This window comes from Chroicocephalus ridibundus, chromosome 9, assembly GCF_963924245.1.
Source record: "Chroicocephalus ridibundus chromosome 9, bChrRid1.1, whole genome shotgun sequence".
Taxonomy (NCBI): domain Eukaryota; kingdom Metazoa; phylum Chordata; class Aves; order Charadriiformes; family Laridae; genus Chroicocephalus; species Chroicocephalus ridibundus.
Genome location: NC_086292.1, coordinates 22,669,189 through 22,684,510, shown reverse-complemented (window position 1 = coordinate 22,684,510; position 15,322 = coordinate 22,669,189). Strand labels below are relative to the sequence as shown.

The following is a 15,322-nucleotide window of genomic DNA, read 5'->3' as shown; positions in this document are numbered from 1 at the left end:
TTTCACTGCGCCTGCGCGGCGCGCGCCGGCGGCTCGCTGGGGTCCCTTTGTCCCTCGCTCGCCTCTCACCCAAGCATGATGCCCGCGGGAATGATTGGCAGCGCGCGCGGCCGGCGGCCGCCACCGCGCAGCCAATCGCCTCCGCTCTGGAGGGCAGCGGGGGCGGATGGTCCCGCCCCGCCGCGGCTGGGGGCTGTGAGTGGCGGCCAACGTGGCCAGTAGCGGCGCGGCGCAGGAAGCCGGGGGGGCCAATGGGAGCGTGGGTGGCGGACACCTGGTTAGGTTGCGCGAGTTCCGACCGCGCGCGCGCTCTCCTCCGGGCTGCTGCGGGACGAGGAGGCCGCGATCCGCCTTGGCGCTGGTGTCCGCCGCCAGGTGAGGCCGCGGCGGTGGTGGGGCTGCGGCTCGGCCCGGCTCCGCTCCGCCCTGCTGCCAGACGGGCGCTCCAGGGCGGCCGCCGCCGCTTGGGCCCTGTAGGGGCCCGCCGCGGCCTGCGCGGCCCGCCCCGGCGCTGCACGCGGCCGTTTCGGGGGCTGGGCGGGCGGGGCCGCGGACGGTGGGAGCCCCCCGGGGTCCGCGGGCGGGAGCCGGAGTCGAGTTCCGGGCCGCGGCCGACCGTTGGTGTCTGCCTGCAGGTGGGGAAGATGCAGGGCAACAAGGGCTTCAACATGGAGAAGCAGAACCACGCTCCGCGGAAGCAGCACCAACACCAGCAGCACCCGCCGCCCTCCGTTCCCGCCAACGGGCAGCAGGCTAACAGCCAGAGTGAGTCCCGGGCCCGCCGCGGGGCCCCGCCCGGTCCCGCTCCGGGTAGGCGCTGAGCGACCAGCCTCGCTGCTGGGCGTGGGGGGGGACGTGGGGTCCTCGGTGGTTGCCGGTCGGAACCAGCCGACCTGCTCTTTCGGTTTAAAACAATAAAAACCCAAGTCCTTCGCTGTTCGCCTGCGAGTGTCAGGTTTTCCCGATGTTGGAGACAGCGGTTTGAATCGCAGAAGGGTTTTTTGGGGTTGTTTTGTTGTGGTTTTCCTTTGTGCAGTCTCCTCGACGATGCGTGCAGCTCCCGTAGGTTTGACTGGGATTTGTTTCTAAGTTTATCGTATTTCTAAAACTGGGCAGTGATGCAGAGATTTCTTCTTTGTCTCAAATTCTCAATAAAAGCTCACTTCAAGAGTTTAGAGCCTTTAACAGTGTTTCTGTAAATCTCGCGAATACGAGGCGGCCTGTTTTCTGTTGGCTCTCTTTCCCTTTTTTCCCAACCGTAACAGATGGTCTCTCAATACAGGTTTACTTAAGTACTAGCAAATTAAATTTGCTGTCTGTAAAGATTCGCTTGTAGTAAGAATGCTGTTACAGCAATCTGTAGTCACCTGTTAAGGCTAAATTTTTACATGGGAGGGACCAGGAGAATACGCAGCTTTGCTTAATAAATAATATTTCAGCATTCAAGTACCCGCTGACATTAATGGTGGCTGGTACTCTAATCTGGCATGTTTCCGGATTTCTTCGTAATCAGACTGTAGCTCTGTTACTTGGGATACAGAGGGCTGCTTGTGAGCCAAGACAATATGCATCGAGGGCTTCCGAGGCCTTAACTGATCTAACTTGATAGTTTAGAAGTGTGGTGGCAAGGCTTTGCCCTTAGCGTTTTCTGGGGAAGACGTGCTTTTGTTATATTAGAAGAATTTTAAAATTTATTTTTTTTTTAAGTTTGGCCACTTTGGCTGTTAAAACCAAAAGCATCTAGAAGTCACGTGCACTTTGCGTGATTCCTCCGTGTGTTTTTTTCTGTCAAAGTTGCGGGTTTAACTGTATACACGCGCATGCAGAGATACTGCGCTAGTAAAAACAAATCCTGCATATTTTTATTAGGTGGCCCTGTTAAACAGGCTCCTTATCAGTTCATAGAAGAGAATAGACAAGGGTGGCAGACCAGGCCATTTCCAGTCAGGTTGGAAACAATACAACACAAACTGTGTTGTGGGTATTCTCACTACTCTTCTATAGACACACCGTCAGTCTTACTTTATTATTTTTTTTTTTTAGCGTTAGCCATGGAGGTGTGCTTATTCCTATAAAAGAGTTGTCCTTGCATGTTTTGCATGCGTTGTCTTTGCATGAATAGCTTTTCCTGGTTAGTGTGTTGCTTTGTAGCCTGAATCAAACCACTCGCGTTCCTAGGTTATTTAGTACGTATGGCTATGGAGTGTGTGCCCTGTAAAAGCAAAGGAATCGCTCTCAATGGCTTGCTGTCCCATGTTTGGGAAGTTCCATATACATTTAAGAAAACGGGACACGGGAAGGTATAAGTGATGATAAAGCCACTCCTGTGTCTGGTGTATGGCAGAGTTTCCAGGATCGTGCTGGACTCTTGCTGAATTAAGTGTTAAAGACTGTATATACATGGGGGGATTTGAGAATGTTCCTACAGTCTGACCTGTTTGTTAGTGTGAGGTATAGCATCACTTGCTGAATATAAACTTTTGTAATGAAATTTGTAATTTTTCTGGGGTCTCACCTATATGGTTGGGTTTGGGGGTGTTTTTTCACTATTTTCACCATTCCAGCCTTCTCTTCAGCTTGGAACCCAAGACTCTAGAACCCAAATCATGGAATGACAGCTCTCTCAAATGTTGCCTGTCTGGGAAAAATTTCCACTTGTTTCCATATTTTTCTAAACACTTGGGGCTGTTTTTCTTTTGTTTTGAGTAAAAGATCTGGTTGCTGGCCAGACTGTGGCTTTTTTATAACTATTCAGGTAGTAATAGCAAAATCCTGTATTATGACTGCAGGTGATTTTGTTGTAGGCCAGTCATCTTGACCAGATCTCCAAAAGTTGAGTGAAATTTCTCACTTTATTTCAAGCTGCAGTGTTCTTTTTGTTTCTCCAATTCACTGGTGTTAATGAGCACTGTGTCCAAGCACATGTTTTCTTTAAAAAGAATAGGGGCCCATTCTGAATAAAATCCCGTTGTTGCTGTAGAGATGGCTGGAGAGGTCTGAGACCAAAGTGAATGGGTGGTGTTACCTATGTTGTCCTATGTCTCTGTGTTCACTGTGATGAAACCTAATAGAATTTATCCCCCCAACTGTAGAGCAGCTGTGTACCTTATTCCCCTCAGATGAAGGCCTGACTATTGACCTGAAGAATTTCCGGAAACCCGGTGAAAAGACCTTCACTCAAAGAAGCCGCCTGTTTGTGGGGAATCTGCCCCCAGATATTACAGAGGAAGAGATGAGAAAGTTATTTGAGAAGTATGGCAAGGCAGGTGAAGTCTTCATACACAAGGACAAAGGCTTCGGCTTTATCAGGCTGGTGAGTTGACTTGCTACCTTTGGGGTGTTTTTGAGGCAGTGATGCACCCTGGAGGAGTATTGTTAATTGGAAGTAGTAGTTGTTCAGATATCTTGCTAATTAAGCCTGCTGTTGATTTTAGTAGCCTGGAATACGGGGTCAGCTTCTACAAGTGGTTTGTCTGGAGCTTGTTATGAGAAGGAATCTGAGTTCAGGCAGGATTTATGAGATACCTGATAAAGTTATTCTGAAGTCAGTTGGTAGAAAACAGAAAGAAAAGATGAACGTGATGCTATTATAGACAAAGTGGACTTCCATTTTCTGGAAGGGCATGAGCTTGGAATTTGTGTGAACATACGTTGTCACACAGTATTACTGGAGTGATGAATGCTCTCGAGGTACGGTATCTCTAGATGATCACTTTGAAGCGTGGCTAGGAGGGAGGTAGCTACCAACATAGAGTAATGATTCTCATACTTTATTGAATCATGTACTACCTTTCTGAAAGCCCCAAGGTGAGTGGATGGAGCATGAGGTTCCCACACCAAAGTCTGGCATGCTTTGCTGTGGTGTAGCTGCTTGGTAGTGACTTAAATGAGTGGAAAGGTTTGAAACTGGCATAGGGTGTCTTTCATGGACTGTCATACAGTCAGCATTTCCTTTCACAGTTATCAGACTTAGCTAATAGTTGAATCTTGATTTATTTTTTTAAATCTTTTTATGTACTTTTTTTTTAAAGGCATGCTTTGTAGCGTTGGTATAATTATCTCTGATAGATAATGATCATTTAGTTTGTACTGGCTGTTGGATTAAGCTTAGGTCTGATACTTTTTTTTTTTGTTACACACACACACCCCAAACTCTGTATATGTGTATTCAGTAAGAGTCATTGATAATAGAGAATAGCTGTGGTTTGTTAGGACACTTCTTGCCATGCTGTGGGAAGATTAGTCCTTTCATCTCTGTGAAGTACTTGGTCAGGGGAAGTAGGCTTGTGATTCTGTTACGACTGTGACTGGCTGATTCTGTACTGCATTGAGAGTTTTAATGATAACTTTTTTTATCTTCAGGAAACTCGCACTCTGGCAGAGATTGCAAAAGTGGAACTAGACAACATGCCTCTACGTGGGAAGCAGCTAAGAGTGCGTTTTGCATGCCACAGCGCATCGCTGACAGTCAGGAACCTGCCTCAGTTTGTGTCCAATGAGCTCCTGGAGGAAGCCTTCTCGGTGTTTGGCCAGGTGGAAAGGGCTGTGGTTATTGTGGATGACAGAGGCCGATCCTCTGGGAAAGGCATTGTGGAGTTCTCAGGGAAGCCTGCTGCTAGGAAAGCCCTGGATAGATGTAGTGATGGGTCTTTCCTGCTAACTACGTAAGTGCGGAGGGTGAGAAGTGCTATACTGGCGTGTGTGCAGGTTGATGGGTGGCATTGGCTTGTGAGTGATGTTTCTTAACACCAGAGTGGGATAGATGAGAAGTGGGGTAGGTGATTTGCCTGGGGAGAACTTAGCTTTGTTCCACAAGAGTGAGTCTGTGCTGAAACTCAGGTCTGAAAACTTTCTTCTGGGAAGCTGCTAGTGGGGTAAGTGCATAAAACTTTCTGAGAAGCTCTTTCTCGATCCAGCCTTCTTAGGGCAATTAAAGCAGCCTTTAAGAAGCAGGAGCTATTACAGAGACTGTCCTTATCATTTGTTGGAAACAAAGCTCAAGTGTGTTAATTGTGCACTCTGGGTTGCTTCAGAGGCAAGTCTTGGGTTGGGACTCCACTCGGCAGCATGCGCTGCTGGGGTGGAATGCTGATCCACCACTGTGGGCATCGCATCTGGCAGAGAAGCTGGCCAGATAGATTGGATTGTTTGGAGTTTTCACCATAATGAACTGCTTTCCTTGTGCTTGAATATCATAAGGCAACAAAGCATGTTCTTGCATAATTATGTGAACTTGCTCGAGTCTGGACCACAGCTTGTTGCTCTAGCTATTAAGAGGAAGCCGGTTTTGATCTCTTGGAAATAAAGATCACTGTATATTTTGTATGTATGCACCTCGAACTTGTGAATAGAATACTGCCTGAAATTGGGGCTATATTGCTAATTTCTAAAGTAATTTTATAAGGTTTGTGCTTTTCACTTCTCTCTTTTTTTTTTTTTTTTTTTTCTTGGAGGCCTGCGTATGGCACAGCTGTACACAGGCACATTCAGTTTCAAAAAGCAGGTGTTCTGGGTTTGGTTTTAATAGCTGTTTTTCTACCTGAGACTCATTTGGGATAACCAGCACAGTCTGTAGTGCTCTGCAGGAGAATTGCTGTTAGGGAGCTTTTGCTGATTCAGAAGTCTATGTCCATGAAAACAAATTTTTTAAAGTGATCATGCAAAACTAATCACTTCCTGAGGGTAACATTCAATCTTTTTGTAGCTGTCAGTGTATTAGATTCTGATATCTAGGACAGCAAAACAGTATGTTGCTTATTTCTAGTTATGGTTTGGTTTTGATTACATTTTTTCTGGTTTGTCCTAGCTCTTGACAGTAAGGGGTAGATAAACTGGTTGGAATTGGTTCACATTGGAAAATAAGACTAGTAATAATGCAATATGTCACACTGAAGTGAAAAGCTACTTTGTGGGTCTTAAGATGAGGAGTGAGATTTTAGCCTCATATCCTGCCTTCCTGCTGGAGTCTGGGCACCACTTAGGATCATTTCCCTTCCATTTCCCCAGCTCTGGCAAATGGGGTTCAGGAGCTAATGAGAAGCTGTGGTGCTGCTTTGCGCTGAGAGTGAGCGGTGTCAGTACTGTGGTAGGGAGCTAATTCAGAGATGGGCATGTTTCTGTTAAATACCTTCTGCACACAGCAACTGGGAGGACAGCAGCACACGTTTGCAGTGTCTGTGTTGTGGAGTGCACCGGTGGGTTTCTTGGGGGAGTAAATTCAGACAGGGCCCAACAGACGCTTACCAGAGCACTGCTGCTGGGCTATAATGGCAAGTGGTGGTCTCACCAGGAGAGTATGACTGAACAGCACAGCCAGCAAACTCCAGTGAGGACCAGCGTAGTTACTCCTCACCTTAGGCAGCTATAAAAAGGCACACAGGGACTTGTGCAGCCCATGAGTGGCCATGTAGCAAGGGAGGAAAAAGGGAGAGCAAAAACAGACTCCAGGGATTACAAGACTTCATGCTGAGTAGATCCTACTGGAGGATACCAGGTTCTAGTTAAAGCTGCTAGGTTGAACCAGTAACTGCAAGTATTCTTCTTTCAGTACAGTTTTGGTTTGGACTCAATAAGGATTTTGATCAACAGTTCAGCTCCTGTTCTAGAAAGAAAGAATTGTTGTAAGGGATTTCTGGGTTCACGCTGCTTGAGATCCCCAGCTGCTCTGAGTTTCTTTGAGCAGTGCTAAAAGCGATATTTTTTAGGTTCAGACACAGTACACATGCTTTCCTACACTGCAAGCTCATTCTTGAATTTTCTTGAAAGCACCTCATTTTTTCTTTGCAGATTCCCTCGGCCTGTCACTGTGGAGCCCATGGATCAGTATGATGATGAAGAGGGACTACCAGAGAAACTAGTCATCAAAAACCAGCAATATCACAAGTATGTGCCTGCCATGTGACAGGAGATGAGACTGCCTGTGGACTAGGACATTGACTAGTGCCTCAGTGTTAGGAGGGTGGCTCATCAGTGCTACTAAAATTCTGCTTTTTTTCCTGTAAACGTGACCTGACCCTGCAAAGAGAATTGCATGTTCTCTTGCCATGGTTAGCTGAAAGCAAGCAGTGGTTTTGGATCCACACTACTAGATGAGACCGGCAGCCTCCACGTATTTTTCACGTCTGTTTCAGTTGTTGGAATAAAACATTATGTCGTTTGAGATAATAGGAGGTCTCCTTGGTCAGATGAGAAGCTGAAGCAAAGACTTAAGTTACTTGCTCTGAGTATTCCATGAATTCTGTAGAGGAAGCAGATTTGAACCCATAGTGAAAATTTAAGGAACGATGGGAATAGCATTAGGAGATTGTAGAGCTATCCAGGTATAAGGCTGTGGTTTTTGAATGCTTCCCAGTGCAAGTGTGTATCGTGATCTGGGCAGTGGGAGTTAGTAAACCCTGTGAGCCCATGAATTTTTCAAGTAAGGAAGGTGAGAGCTGGGAGGCTGCATTAGGAATAGTCACGTGCTCCACGTGCAGGGGCTGGAGAGATTAGTGAAATAAACACACGCATTTGGGCAGTGTTTGTTTCTGGAGTGGATCTGTCAATAAAATGTGCAGCAGGAGCAAAGGCTGTTTCTTTCAAGAGTGTGTCTAAATGTCTTTACCCAGAATCTTTTGGTGTCTTAGGAAAGCAGTGTCATTGCTTGTTATGGAGCAGGGTGGGACATGGTTTCCATGCAGAATTAATCCGGCAGAAGGATTCTGCCTAAGTTTCTCCTTTCAATAAGATGATTCCTGAGGAGCAGACAAACTGGTATCTCGGGCATAGCTATTTTTGAGAAAGTAGAAGACAAACTGGTTCCTTATTTGTTGCACTAAGAAGTGCATTTCTAACTGTTAAAAGGATCTGCCGTTGCATTTAACACACAAATGTATTTTTCTTGGTTCCTCCTTGCCCTGTTGAGGCATTCATTAGCTTTTCCTTGTTTGACAGGGAGCGTGAGCAGCCTCCTCGATTTGCACAGCCTGGCAGCTTTGAGTACGAATATGCCATGCGTTGGAAGGCTCTAATAGAAATGGAAAAGCAGCAGCAAGAACAAGTAGACCGCAACATCAAGGAAGCTCGAGAGAAGCTGGAAATGGAAATGGAAGCAGCTCGCCATGAGCACCAAGTTATGCTCATGCGGCAAGGTACCAATCAAAGACAAATACAGTATCAGAAAATCCTGATGCAGCATCCAGGGGTGGGTAGCTCAGTAGACTGGATAGAGTCCGCTGAGGGTGAGCCGTGGTGTAGCTGCTTGACTTGTAACCAAGCATGGTGGCAGCAAATGAATGGAGAGAGATGTAACTGTGTTGCCGGGGGCTGTGTTTACCTTATTCTCATGCGTGTTAAGGTTCTAGTTGAGGAACTGATAAGAGGTAGCATGGGAGATAAGTTTGATTGGGCTTTTTTACTGTTTTTTACAGATTTAATGAGACGCCAGGAAGAGCTGAGGAGAATGGAGGAATTGCATAACCAGGAAGTACAAAAACGTAAACAGTTGGAACTCAGGTAAGGGGGCAGGTTATGAAATGCTGGGAATCCATAATATTGTGGAATGAAACACTTCTTCAGTGCACTTAATTGTTCAGTGTGACAATTTAATTACTACGTAAAGTGTGGCTGTTATTTTGGGCCTTTTTGTTTATAGGGAGAGCGTACAGTTGGTATAAGATGGAAGAGTTAAGAGTTTCTTCCACTCATCAGTCTGTGAGTTTTTACAGTTCTGTGTCTCAGTTTAGCTCCTTGACCGAGGCAGGTGGAAAAAGCACAGTCTGTGCAGTGATTTGGTGGCTTCAGTGCTGCAGGTTGGGAAACACCCTTCTGGCATCTTATCTTCTCATTTAAGGCTTAACTTAGTCTCAGATTTCTCTCGCCATTCCAGCTCTTCCTGGTCTCAGGGTCATTTTGAGAAGCTCCAGGATGATCTCCAGAGCATTTTTGTAATAGAAGAGGCTTGAGAACTGTCTGGCTTGTATGCGTTATATTGTGTGTAGTCAGCATGTATTTGGGAGTTGCTGTGTAGATAAATCATTTTGGTTGGAAAAGACCTTTAAGATCATCAAGTCTAACCATTAACCCAGCACTGCCAAGTGGACCACTAACCCATGTCCCTCAGCACCACATCTGCCTGGCTTTTAACCAGGGATGATGACTGCACCACTTCCCTGGGCAGCCTGTTCCAATGCTTGACAACCCTTTCAGTGAATAAATTATTCCAAATATCCATCTTAAACCTCCGTTGGCCCAACTCGAGGCCATTTCCTCTTGTCCTATGGCCTGTTCCTTGGGAGAAGAGATCAACTTCCCCTTGCTCCAGACTCCCTTCAGGCAGTTGTAGAGAGCAGTAAGTTCTGCCCTCGGCCTCCTTTTCTCCAGGCTGAACTCAGCCACTCCTCATGAGACATACACATGGGTTTGCTCGTGTTGGATTTTATAGTGAACTCCTTAAAATTGAAAGTGTTGGAAATATCTTGGTGCACATACGTGTTTCTGTTTTCATCATGAGGTACCTAATATTTAGTACCTAATATTAGGTACCTAATATTACCTAATACCTCAGCAAAATAATGTTCTTGAAGCTGTAGGTTTCCAACAAGACCCGTTAGGCAGCACTGCGACGTTGTGATGCACATGGTTGGTGTATGTTGTGCTGAGCATCCTTGGACCTTCTTTGCAGGCAAGAGGAAGAGCGCAGGCGCCGTGAAGAGGAAATGAGAAGGCAGCAAGAAGAGATGATGAGACGCCAGCAGGAAGGCTTCAAAGGGAATTTTGCTGATGCGGTATGAGTGCCTCTACCTTCCCATTACATCTGGACACTGATGTTAGGTTTTTGCCCTTCCACAGCTCAGGGCTTTCTGTGAATGCTTAACTTGTTGGTTGAGGGACTCTACGTCTTTAGTGCATTCTGCCCTAAGTTATTGATTCCCTCCAGTCTTGATACAGTTTAGTCTGGAAGATATAAATATCCCAGTTACTGTCGCACTGCGATTCGTGTAGGACCCTCGCTATCAGTCTTGCTGTTCAGAAGAATATACACTGATTTTATTCTAACAGTAACAAAGACATACTGTCCTGAATTACAGCTGCAGAAGCCAGTTATGGTCATACGCTGGCGATATCCCTGTCTTGCAGCCTGTCATAGTCATGCTTAGATGAAATGATCCCACCTGGAGGCACTGCTGCAGGCATGATAATTGCTTGTACTTAAAAGTCAGTTGGTCATGTATTTTCTTGTCATGTTAAATGTGTGGTAACCTGCCTTCTAATAGCAGTATCTCTAGTTCAGTAAAGAATGTCTTACAATTCATTTCCCGTCCCATCAGCTTTCTATTGTGGAGGCAGCTGTAGTGCTCGTGAGGTGGTATAATGGCATTGATGCATCTGTGTGGCAAGCGTTTATCTATCCTAGCGAAAAAAAATGGCCCCTAAGCAAAATAGCTAAATATATGTCAAACCAAAAGGGGCAAAACCACGCAACTGACCTAAATGTGTGCTTTAGGCAGTCCTGCTCTAGCAGGGGAGTTGGACTAGATGATCTCTAGAGGTCCCTTCCAACTCTGAAGATTCCATGATTCCGTGTGAATAATTACCCTGTGTAGCAGAACTCCTGATTTCTCTTAACAATAGTGCCTTCGTATGATAAATAGTGGCGCTGAGACCACAGATGAAGTTCCCACTGTGGAAAAAGTAGTACCCTCACTAAAGCGGGGAGGTGCTCCTAGCTTTGCAGCGTGGGAGGTCTGTGGTGTGTCCCCTATGCTTAAAGAGAAATTGAAGTCACTAACTGGTATTTTAATGCAAGTCACCCAGTGCTGCGTCTTTATGTAAGCTTGCAATTCATTTCAACAGGAAAAGCTTCTTAGCTCTGCTGAGGAAGTAGCAAAACTAATTCAATCTAATGTGTTACTGCTGCTCAGCAGATCTTTCCATCCAGATATCGGATATCTCTCTTTGCTGCTTGTTTGGTAAAGTTTGCACATGTAGCTTTGCTGCTGGATGTTTTACCATGATTGTGAAAAACAGTCTTTCAGAATGTTTGTTCAGCAGTTAATCCTGTGAAGGTTGCTCAGATCTTCTTTTGAAATTTACCCTGGGAATGACGTTTCTACACAGTTCTGAGTAGTTAAACCCCAGAACTCACTGAATTTGTATACCTACATTTTTAAAAAGCCTGAATTTTTATTGTTTGAAATGAGTGTCTCTTCTTCCAGAGGGAGCCACCAGACATGCGAATGGGACAGATGGGTATGGGAGGTAAGAGGTGGCGGCCATCTTTGTTCCTATGCACATTCCTTTCCTCCTTTACAAAATCTGTAGGTTTTTTGAGGAGTCTTATTTTATTGGCTTCTTATTTAGGAATTCAGTCATAGCAGTCTTATCCTAGTTCAGTGACAGGAAGCCGAACGCAACTTTGGTACGAGGCAGTACTGTACATTTGTGGAAGACTCAGTTCATAAGCAAAAGACTTGGCTGATGCTGCTGTCAGAGCTATAGGTGCTTCAGAAATTTGTACGGCTACAGAAGCTGGTGTGTCATGTGGAGCTAGACCTTGAGCCCGGGAAATAATCTTGGTTACTGTGTTTCTCTATTTTGACTACATCATTTAGAGTTTCACGCCACATGTACAAGGGCACGTGAAAAGGCAGTGGGGGCTTAGCGGTTAATTAAAGTGGTGTTAGAGCCTGCTGTAGTTTCGGATAATCCTGGAATGCGAGATCAGTTTGTTTTGACCTAGCAGCGCAATGTTAGTTAATAGGCTAGGACTCTGGCGCTGAACATAACGCTGTGGGGAGTTTAGCAGTGTTCTGCGGCTCTGGAGTGTTGAGTAGACCCCAGGCACTGTGTCTGCCAGGACTAGTCTTCAGTTTTCTTTTCCAGGTACCATTGGCATGAACAATAGAGGAGCTATGGGTGGTACCAATGTCCCAGCTGCTGCACCTCCTGCAACTGGTCCTGGAGCTATGATACCTGATGGAGCCATGGGAATGGTAACGTATCTCCATCTGCTTTTTGTGCACACCTTTGAAATGCAGCTTATGGGTTTTTTTCCATTGTTAAGCACTATGCTGCTAAAGTTGAAGCTTGTTTGTCTACCTAGACCTGTTGCTTAACTCCTGCTGAAATCTTTAGAAGTTAATCTTGCCTTGAGACTAGTTGGTAATTTTCAGGAGAGAGAACCAAATCTACTAACTACTTTACTTTCGAGGTAGCCAGTGCTAAAACGTTTGTTAAAAAAATCTTAGCAATAATATATGGTTATTTTTTAAATGGCATAATGGGAAGCACTTTGTTGAATGAGAGTGTTTTGAGAGTAGATTCTTGCTGTCATAAAGCCAAGCTTTCAGGAATTTTCCATCCATCACCAGTTTTAAAGACCATTATCTCCTATGTTAATAGGCTAAAATGAGTATGGTAACAGTGAATATGCTAAAATGAGTTCAGCTAATTTGCTTAAGAGGTAAAGAGCAAAGAATCAGTGGTTATGCTTATTTATTGGCTTTTTAAAATTTTTTTTATATTTAATTTAGTTTTAAACTTTACTTCCGAGCTTTACAATAGACCATGGTTTCTGTGGCATCTGTCATTCCTTTCTGTCACGCAGAGGATCGATCCTCTTGCAGTGTCAACCCTTGCAATCAGCAGCAGAAATGGCAGCAGTCATAATCAAGTTTGTCCTAAAAGTTCATCTTCCTTTAGGCAGTTTTTTATATCAATTGGTCTAATAAACAATTTTCCTGCAAACCTTCCTATGTAGACTTCGTGATCTATTGTGACTGGTACATCATGGAATTTTTTTTTGTCATAAAGAACAGATTTATTTGGCTATAAGCTTTTGTACCGAAGTGGTAGGGCCAGTGGAGCAGCTGAGGTTAAGGGAATGTATGCTACAGAAGGAAATTAAGGGGGAAGATGAAGAAGGGAATGGAAAGGGGAGGTGAGTTCAGATCAATATGATGAAATAGTATCATTTAACTGAAGAGCAATAAGCTGTTTCTCTAACGGCCAGAAATATCTATAGTCTTTTTGGATACTATTTATCCTGGCCATGTGCTTGGTTTTAGGAGTTGCGTGGCCCATGTATTCCAGCTTTTTATTCATGTAGGGAGCAGTTGCTTTGCATGTTTGCTCCAGCTGCTTGGAGTGATTGCAGTGCCCTTCCCTGTGATGTGTCCTGCAGGAAAAGTTCATGATTAGTCAGAATTTTTCATCTGTAGGGAAGGGAAAAGAATGCTGTGTTATTGCTAGTGCCTCCCCTGCGCTGCCAGCAAAGTGAGCACCGGGAGTTGCTGGGACCTCCCTGTTGACAATTTACTGAAGTTCAGGCCTGTGTTCTTTAGAACCAGGCAGTACCACGGGGTCATCTACAATACTGATGGGACTGCAGCCCAATTATGATGCGCATGTCTGTATCACATCACGTTATGTACATATCACTGCTGTCAACCTGTGGACAAAGAATAAATGGAACCCAGGAGCCTGTTGTAAAGCAACTCTGCTCTATGTAGTCACTTTAGCCCCAGTCCGGGGGGAAGGACGGGGCAGTGGTTGCCTCCTCCAGTACCTTCCCCAGGGGAGGTACCATGTCCACCATGAGGTCACTGAAGCGGTGGAACAGGTTGCCTAGAGAAGTTGTGCAGTTTTCAGCCTTGGACATTTACAAGACCCCACTGGATAAAGCAGTGACTGGTCTAGTCTGACCTCGTAGCCGACCACTTTGAGCAGCGGGTTGGACTAGAGACCTCCTGAGCTACCTTCCAACCCGAATTGTCCTTTGATCATCTTCTTCCTGCAGGAAGGAAGAGGCCAAATCTGGGAGAGGGGGGGAGGCAAAGGAATGGAAATAACAGGATATGATCAGGGCACGAGAATAGTCCTGCAGACGTATTTTGGAATTGGAGTATTGTGTGCATGTGGGTTGTGATAGGCTGTAGTGTCAGTATGCCGCTCCTCGTTTGCGTTCAGTCTGGGTGAAGGAATATGGTGGAAATGTGAAGTTCTTTCCCAGACTGCATTACTCACATGCTCCACAGCAGGGCACTGGTCTGCGAGATGGTGCAAACCGTGTTCCAGTATGCTTGACTACATGTTACGCGGCGAGAGAGACTTGATCCTGCAATGGCCTGTCAGTCCAGCTTCGGGGATGTTTTTGGTGGGGTGAAGGTTTGTAGCAAGGTCACGTGGAATTGTGGATTCCTGGTAGAATTTGAATCGACTCAAATGGCTTTTAACTGCCCTTTGTTGTTCCTTGTTTTTCTTCCTGCCTCTTCTGCGTTTATCCTCATTGCAAGACTCCACCACCACCTGCAGATCGCTTTGGCCAAGGCGGTGCAATGGAAGGCCTCGGAGCGATGGGAGGGAACCCACCGGCCTTCAACAGAGGAAATCCAGGGGGTGACTTTGGCCCTAACAAGCGTCGCAGATACTAATGGCATTAAGCTACCCCCTGCACACGCCTCAAAGAGGAAAGGAATCTTGGCAGGCCATACAGGGTTCAACTCGGGGGTGGGGGTGGGATATTAAAAATAGTTCATTAGGGCCTGTTTTGGTAAAGCCACTCTGGGACAAGGGGAGTGCAGTCTGACTGGGAAAGGTTGTAGAAAATTTCATGTGGTGCATTCCTATAATTTCAATGTGAAAAATGGATTCTGGGAGGCTGCCGTGGTTGTTCAGTAACGGTAAAATCTAGCAAGGACCACAATGCCTTGACCATTCCAGGTTTCCTATTTGCAGACGGAGTCCTGAGACTAAACTAGGTAAGATTGCGGTATGTCTTGGCATTTTTTTTAGTGTACTGTACCTTGCTTAAGAGCACAGGGAATTCTCTGGAGAACTAGGGCAGCATCTGGGTACTTTGCAGCTCCCATGATTCTGTAAATTTATATAGCTCCAAATGATCCATCATGTAGTGAATTGGGGGAGATTTTTATGTTCATTTCTTTCTTTCTTTTTTATTTTTTTCCCTCCTAACTTGTAGTTATTCTTTTTATCTGGACCATCTGTTTCTTTTTAAGTAGTTGACTGTCATGTGCAGCCTGAGCGGCTGGGAGGCTCTTGTTCGGATGGATTTTTTTGATAATGTGTTGTATCGCTGTTTTATTTTTACTGGTAGTAAAGTACAATCTATTGGACAAAGATACTGTATCTCATGCTGAAGATCTAACCGAAACAAACGTTTGTATAATCTTAACCTTGCCTGTCTTTTGTGTAGAAGTACTACAAGATTTTTCATTTAGTGTAAACTGTTTGAACACAAGCTGTAATTGTCCCACTAACAAGTTTGAGTTTGTCTGAGGAATGTTACAGGAATGCATTATTAAAGTGGATTTTAAGCCTTTTT

At 45.2% G+C, this 15,322-nt stretch overlaps 1 protein-coding gene across 5 annotated transcripts; it reads left to right on the top strand.

Annotated features, from left to right (window-relative positions):
• The first annotated feature begins 219 nt into the window (after positions 1 to 219).
• NONO (non-POU domain containing octamer binding) lies at positions 220 to 15,322 on the top strand. Of its 5 annotated transcripts, none has more exons than XM_063346389.1 (11): positions 220 to 375; positions 636 to 765; positions 3,120 to 3,313; positions 4,363 to 4,664; positions 6,787 to 6,882; positions 7,933 to 8,129; positions 8,409 to 8,493; positions 9,662 to 9,764; positions 11,196 to 11,238; positions 11,863 to 11,972; positions 14,274 to 15,322. In XM_063346389.1, exons 2-11 carry the CDS (start codon positions 645 to 647, stop codon positions 14,409 to 14,411), a joined length of 1,389 nt encoding a protein of 462 aa, XP_063202459.1. In that variant the 5' UTR covers positions 220 to 375; positions 636 to 644; the 3' UTR covers positions 14,412 to 15,322. The 5 variants fall into 5 exon arrangements, with proteins under 5 accessions (XP_063202459.1, XP_063202457.1, XP_063202456.1 ...); XM_063346387.1 differs by having other exon boundaries at positions 3,093 to 3,313; XM_063346386.1 differs by having other exon boundaries at positions 636 to 810.

Coding starts and splice junctions, on each gene's coding strand:
- NONO (XM_063346385.1), top strand. CDS start 645: ATGCAGGGCAACAAGGGCTTCAACATGGAGAAGCAGAACCACGCTCCG. Junction 3,314..4,362: donor GCTTCGGCTTTATCAGGCTG/GTGAGTTGACTT, acceptor TTTTATCTTCAG/GAAACTCGCACTCTGGCAGA. Junction 11,973..14,273: donor CTGATGGAGCCATGGGAATG/GTAACGTATCTC, acceptor CCTCATTGCAAG/ACTCCACCACCACCTGCAGA.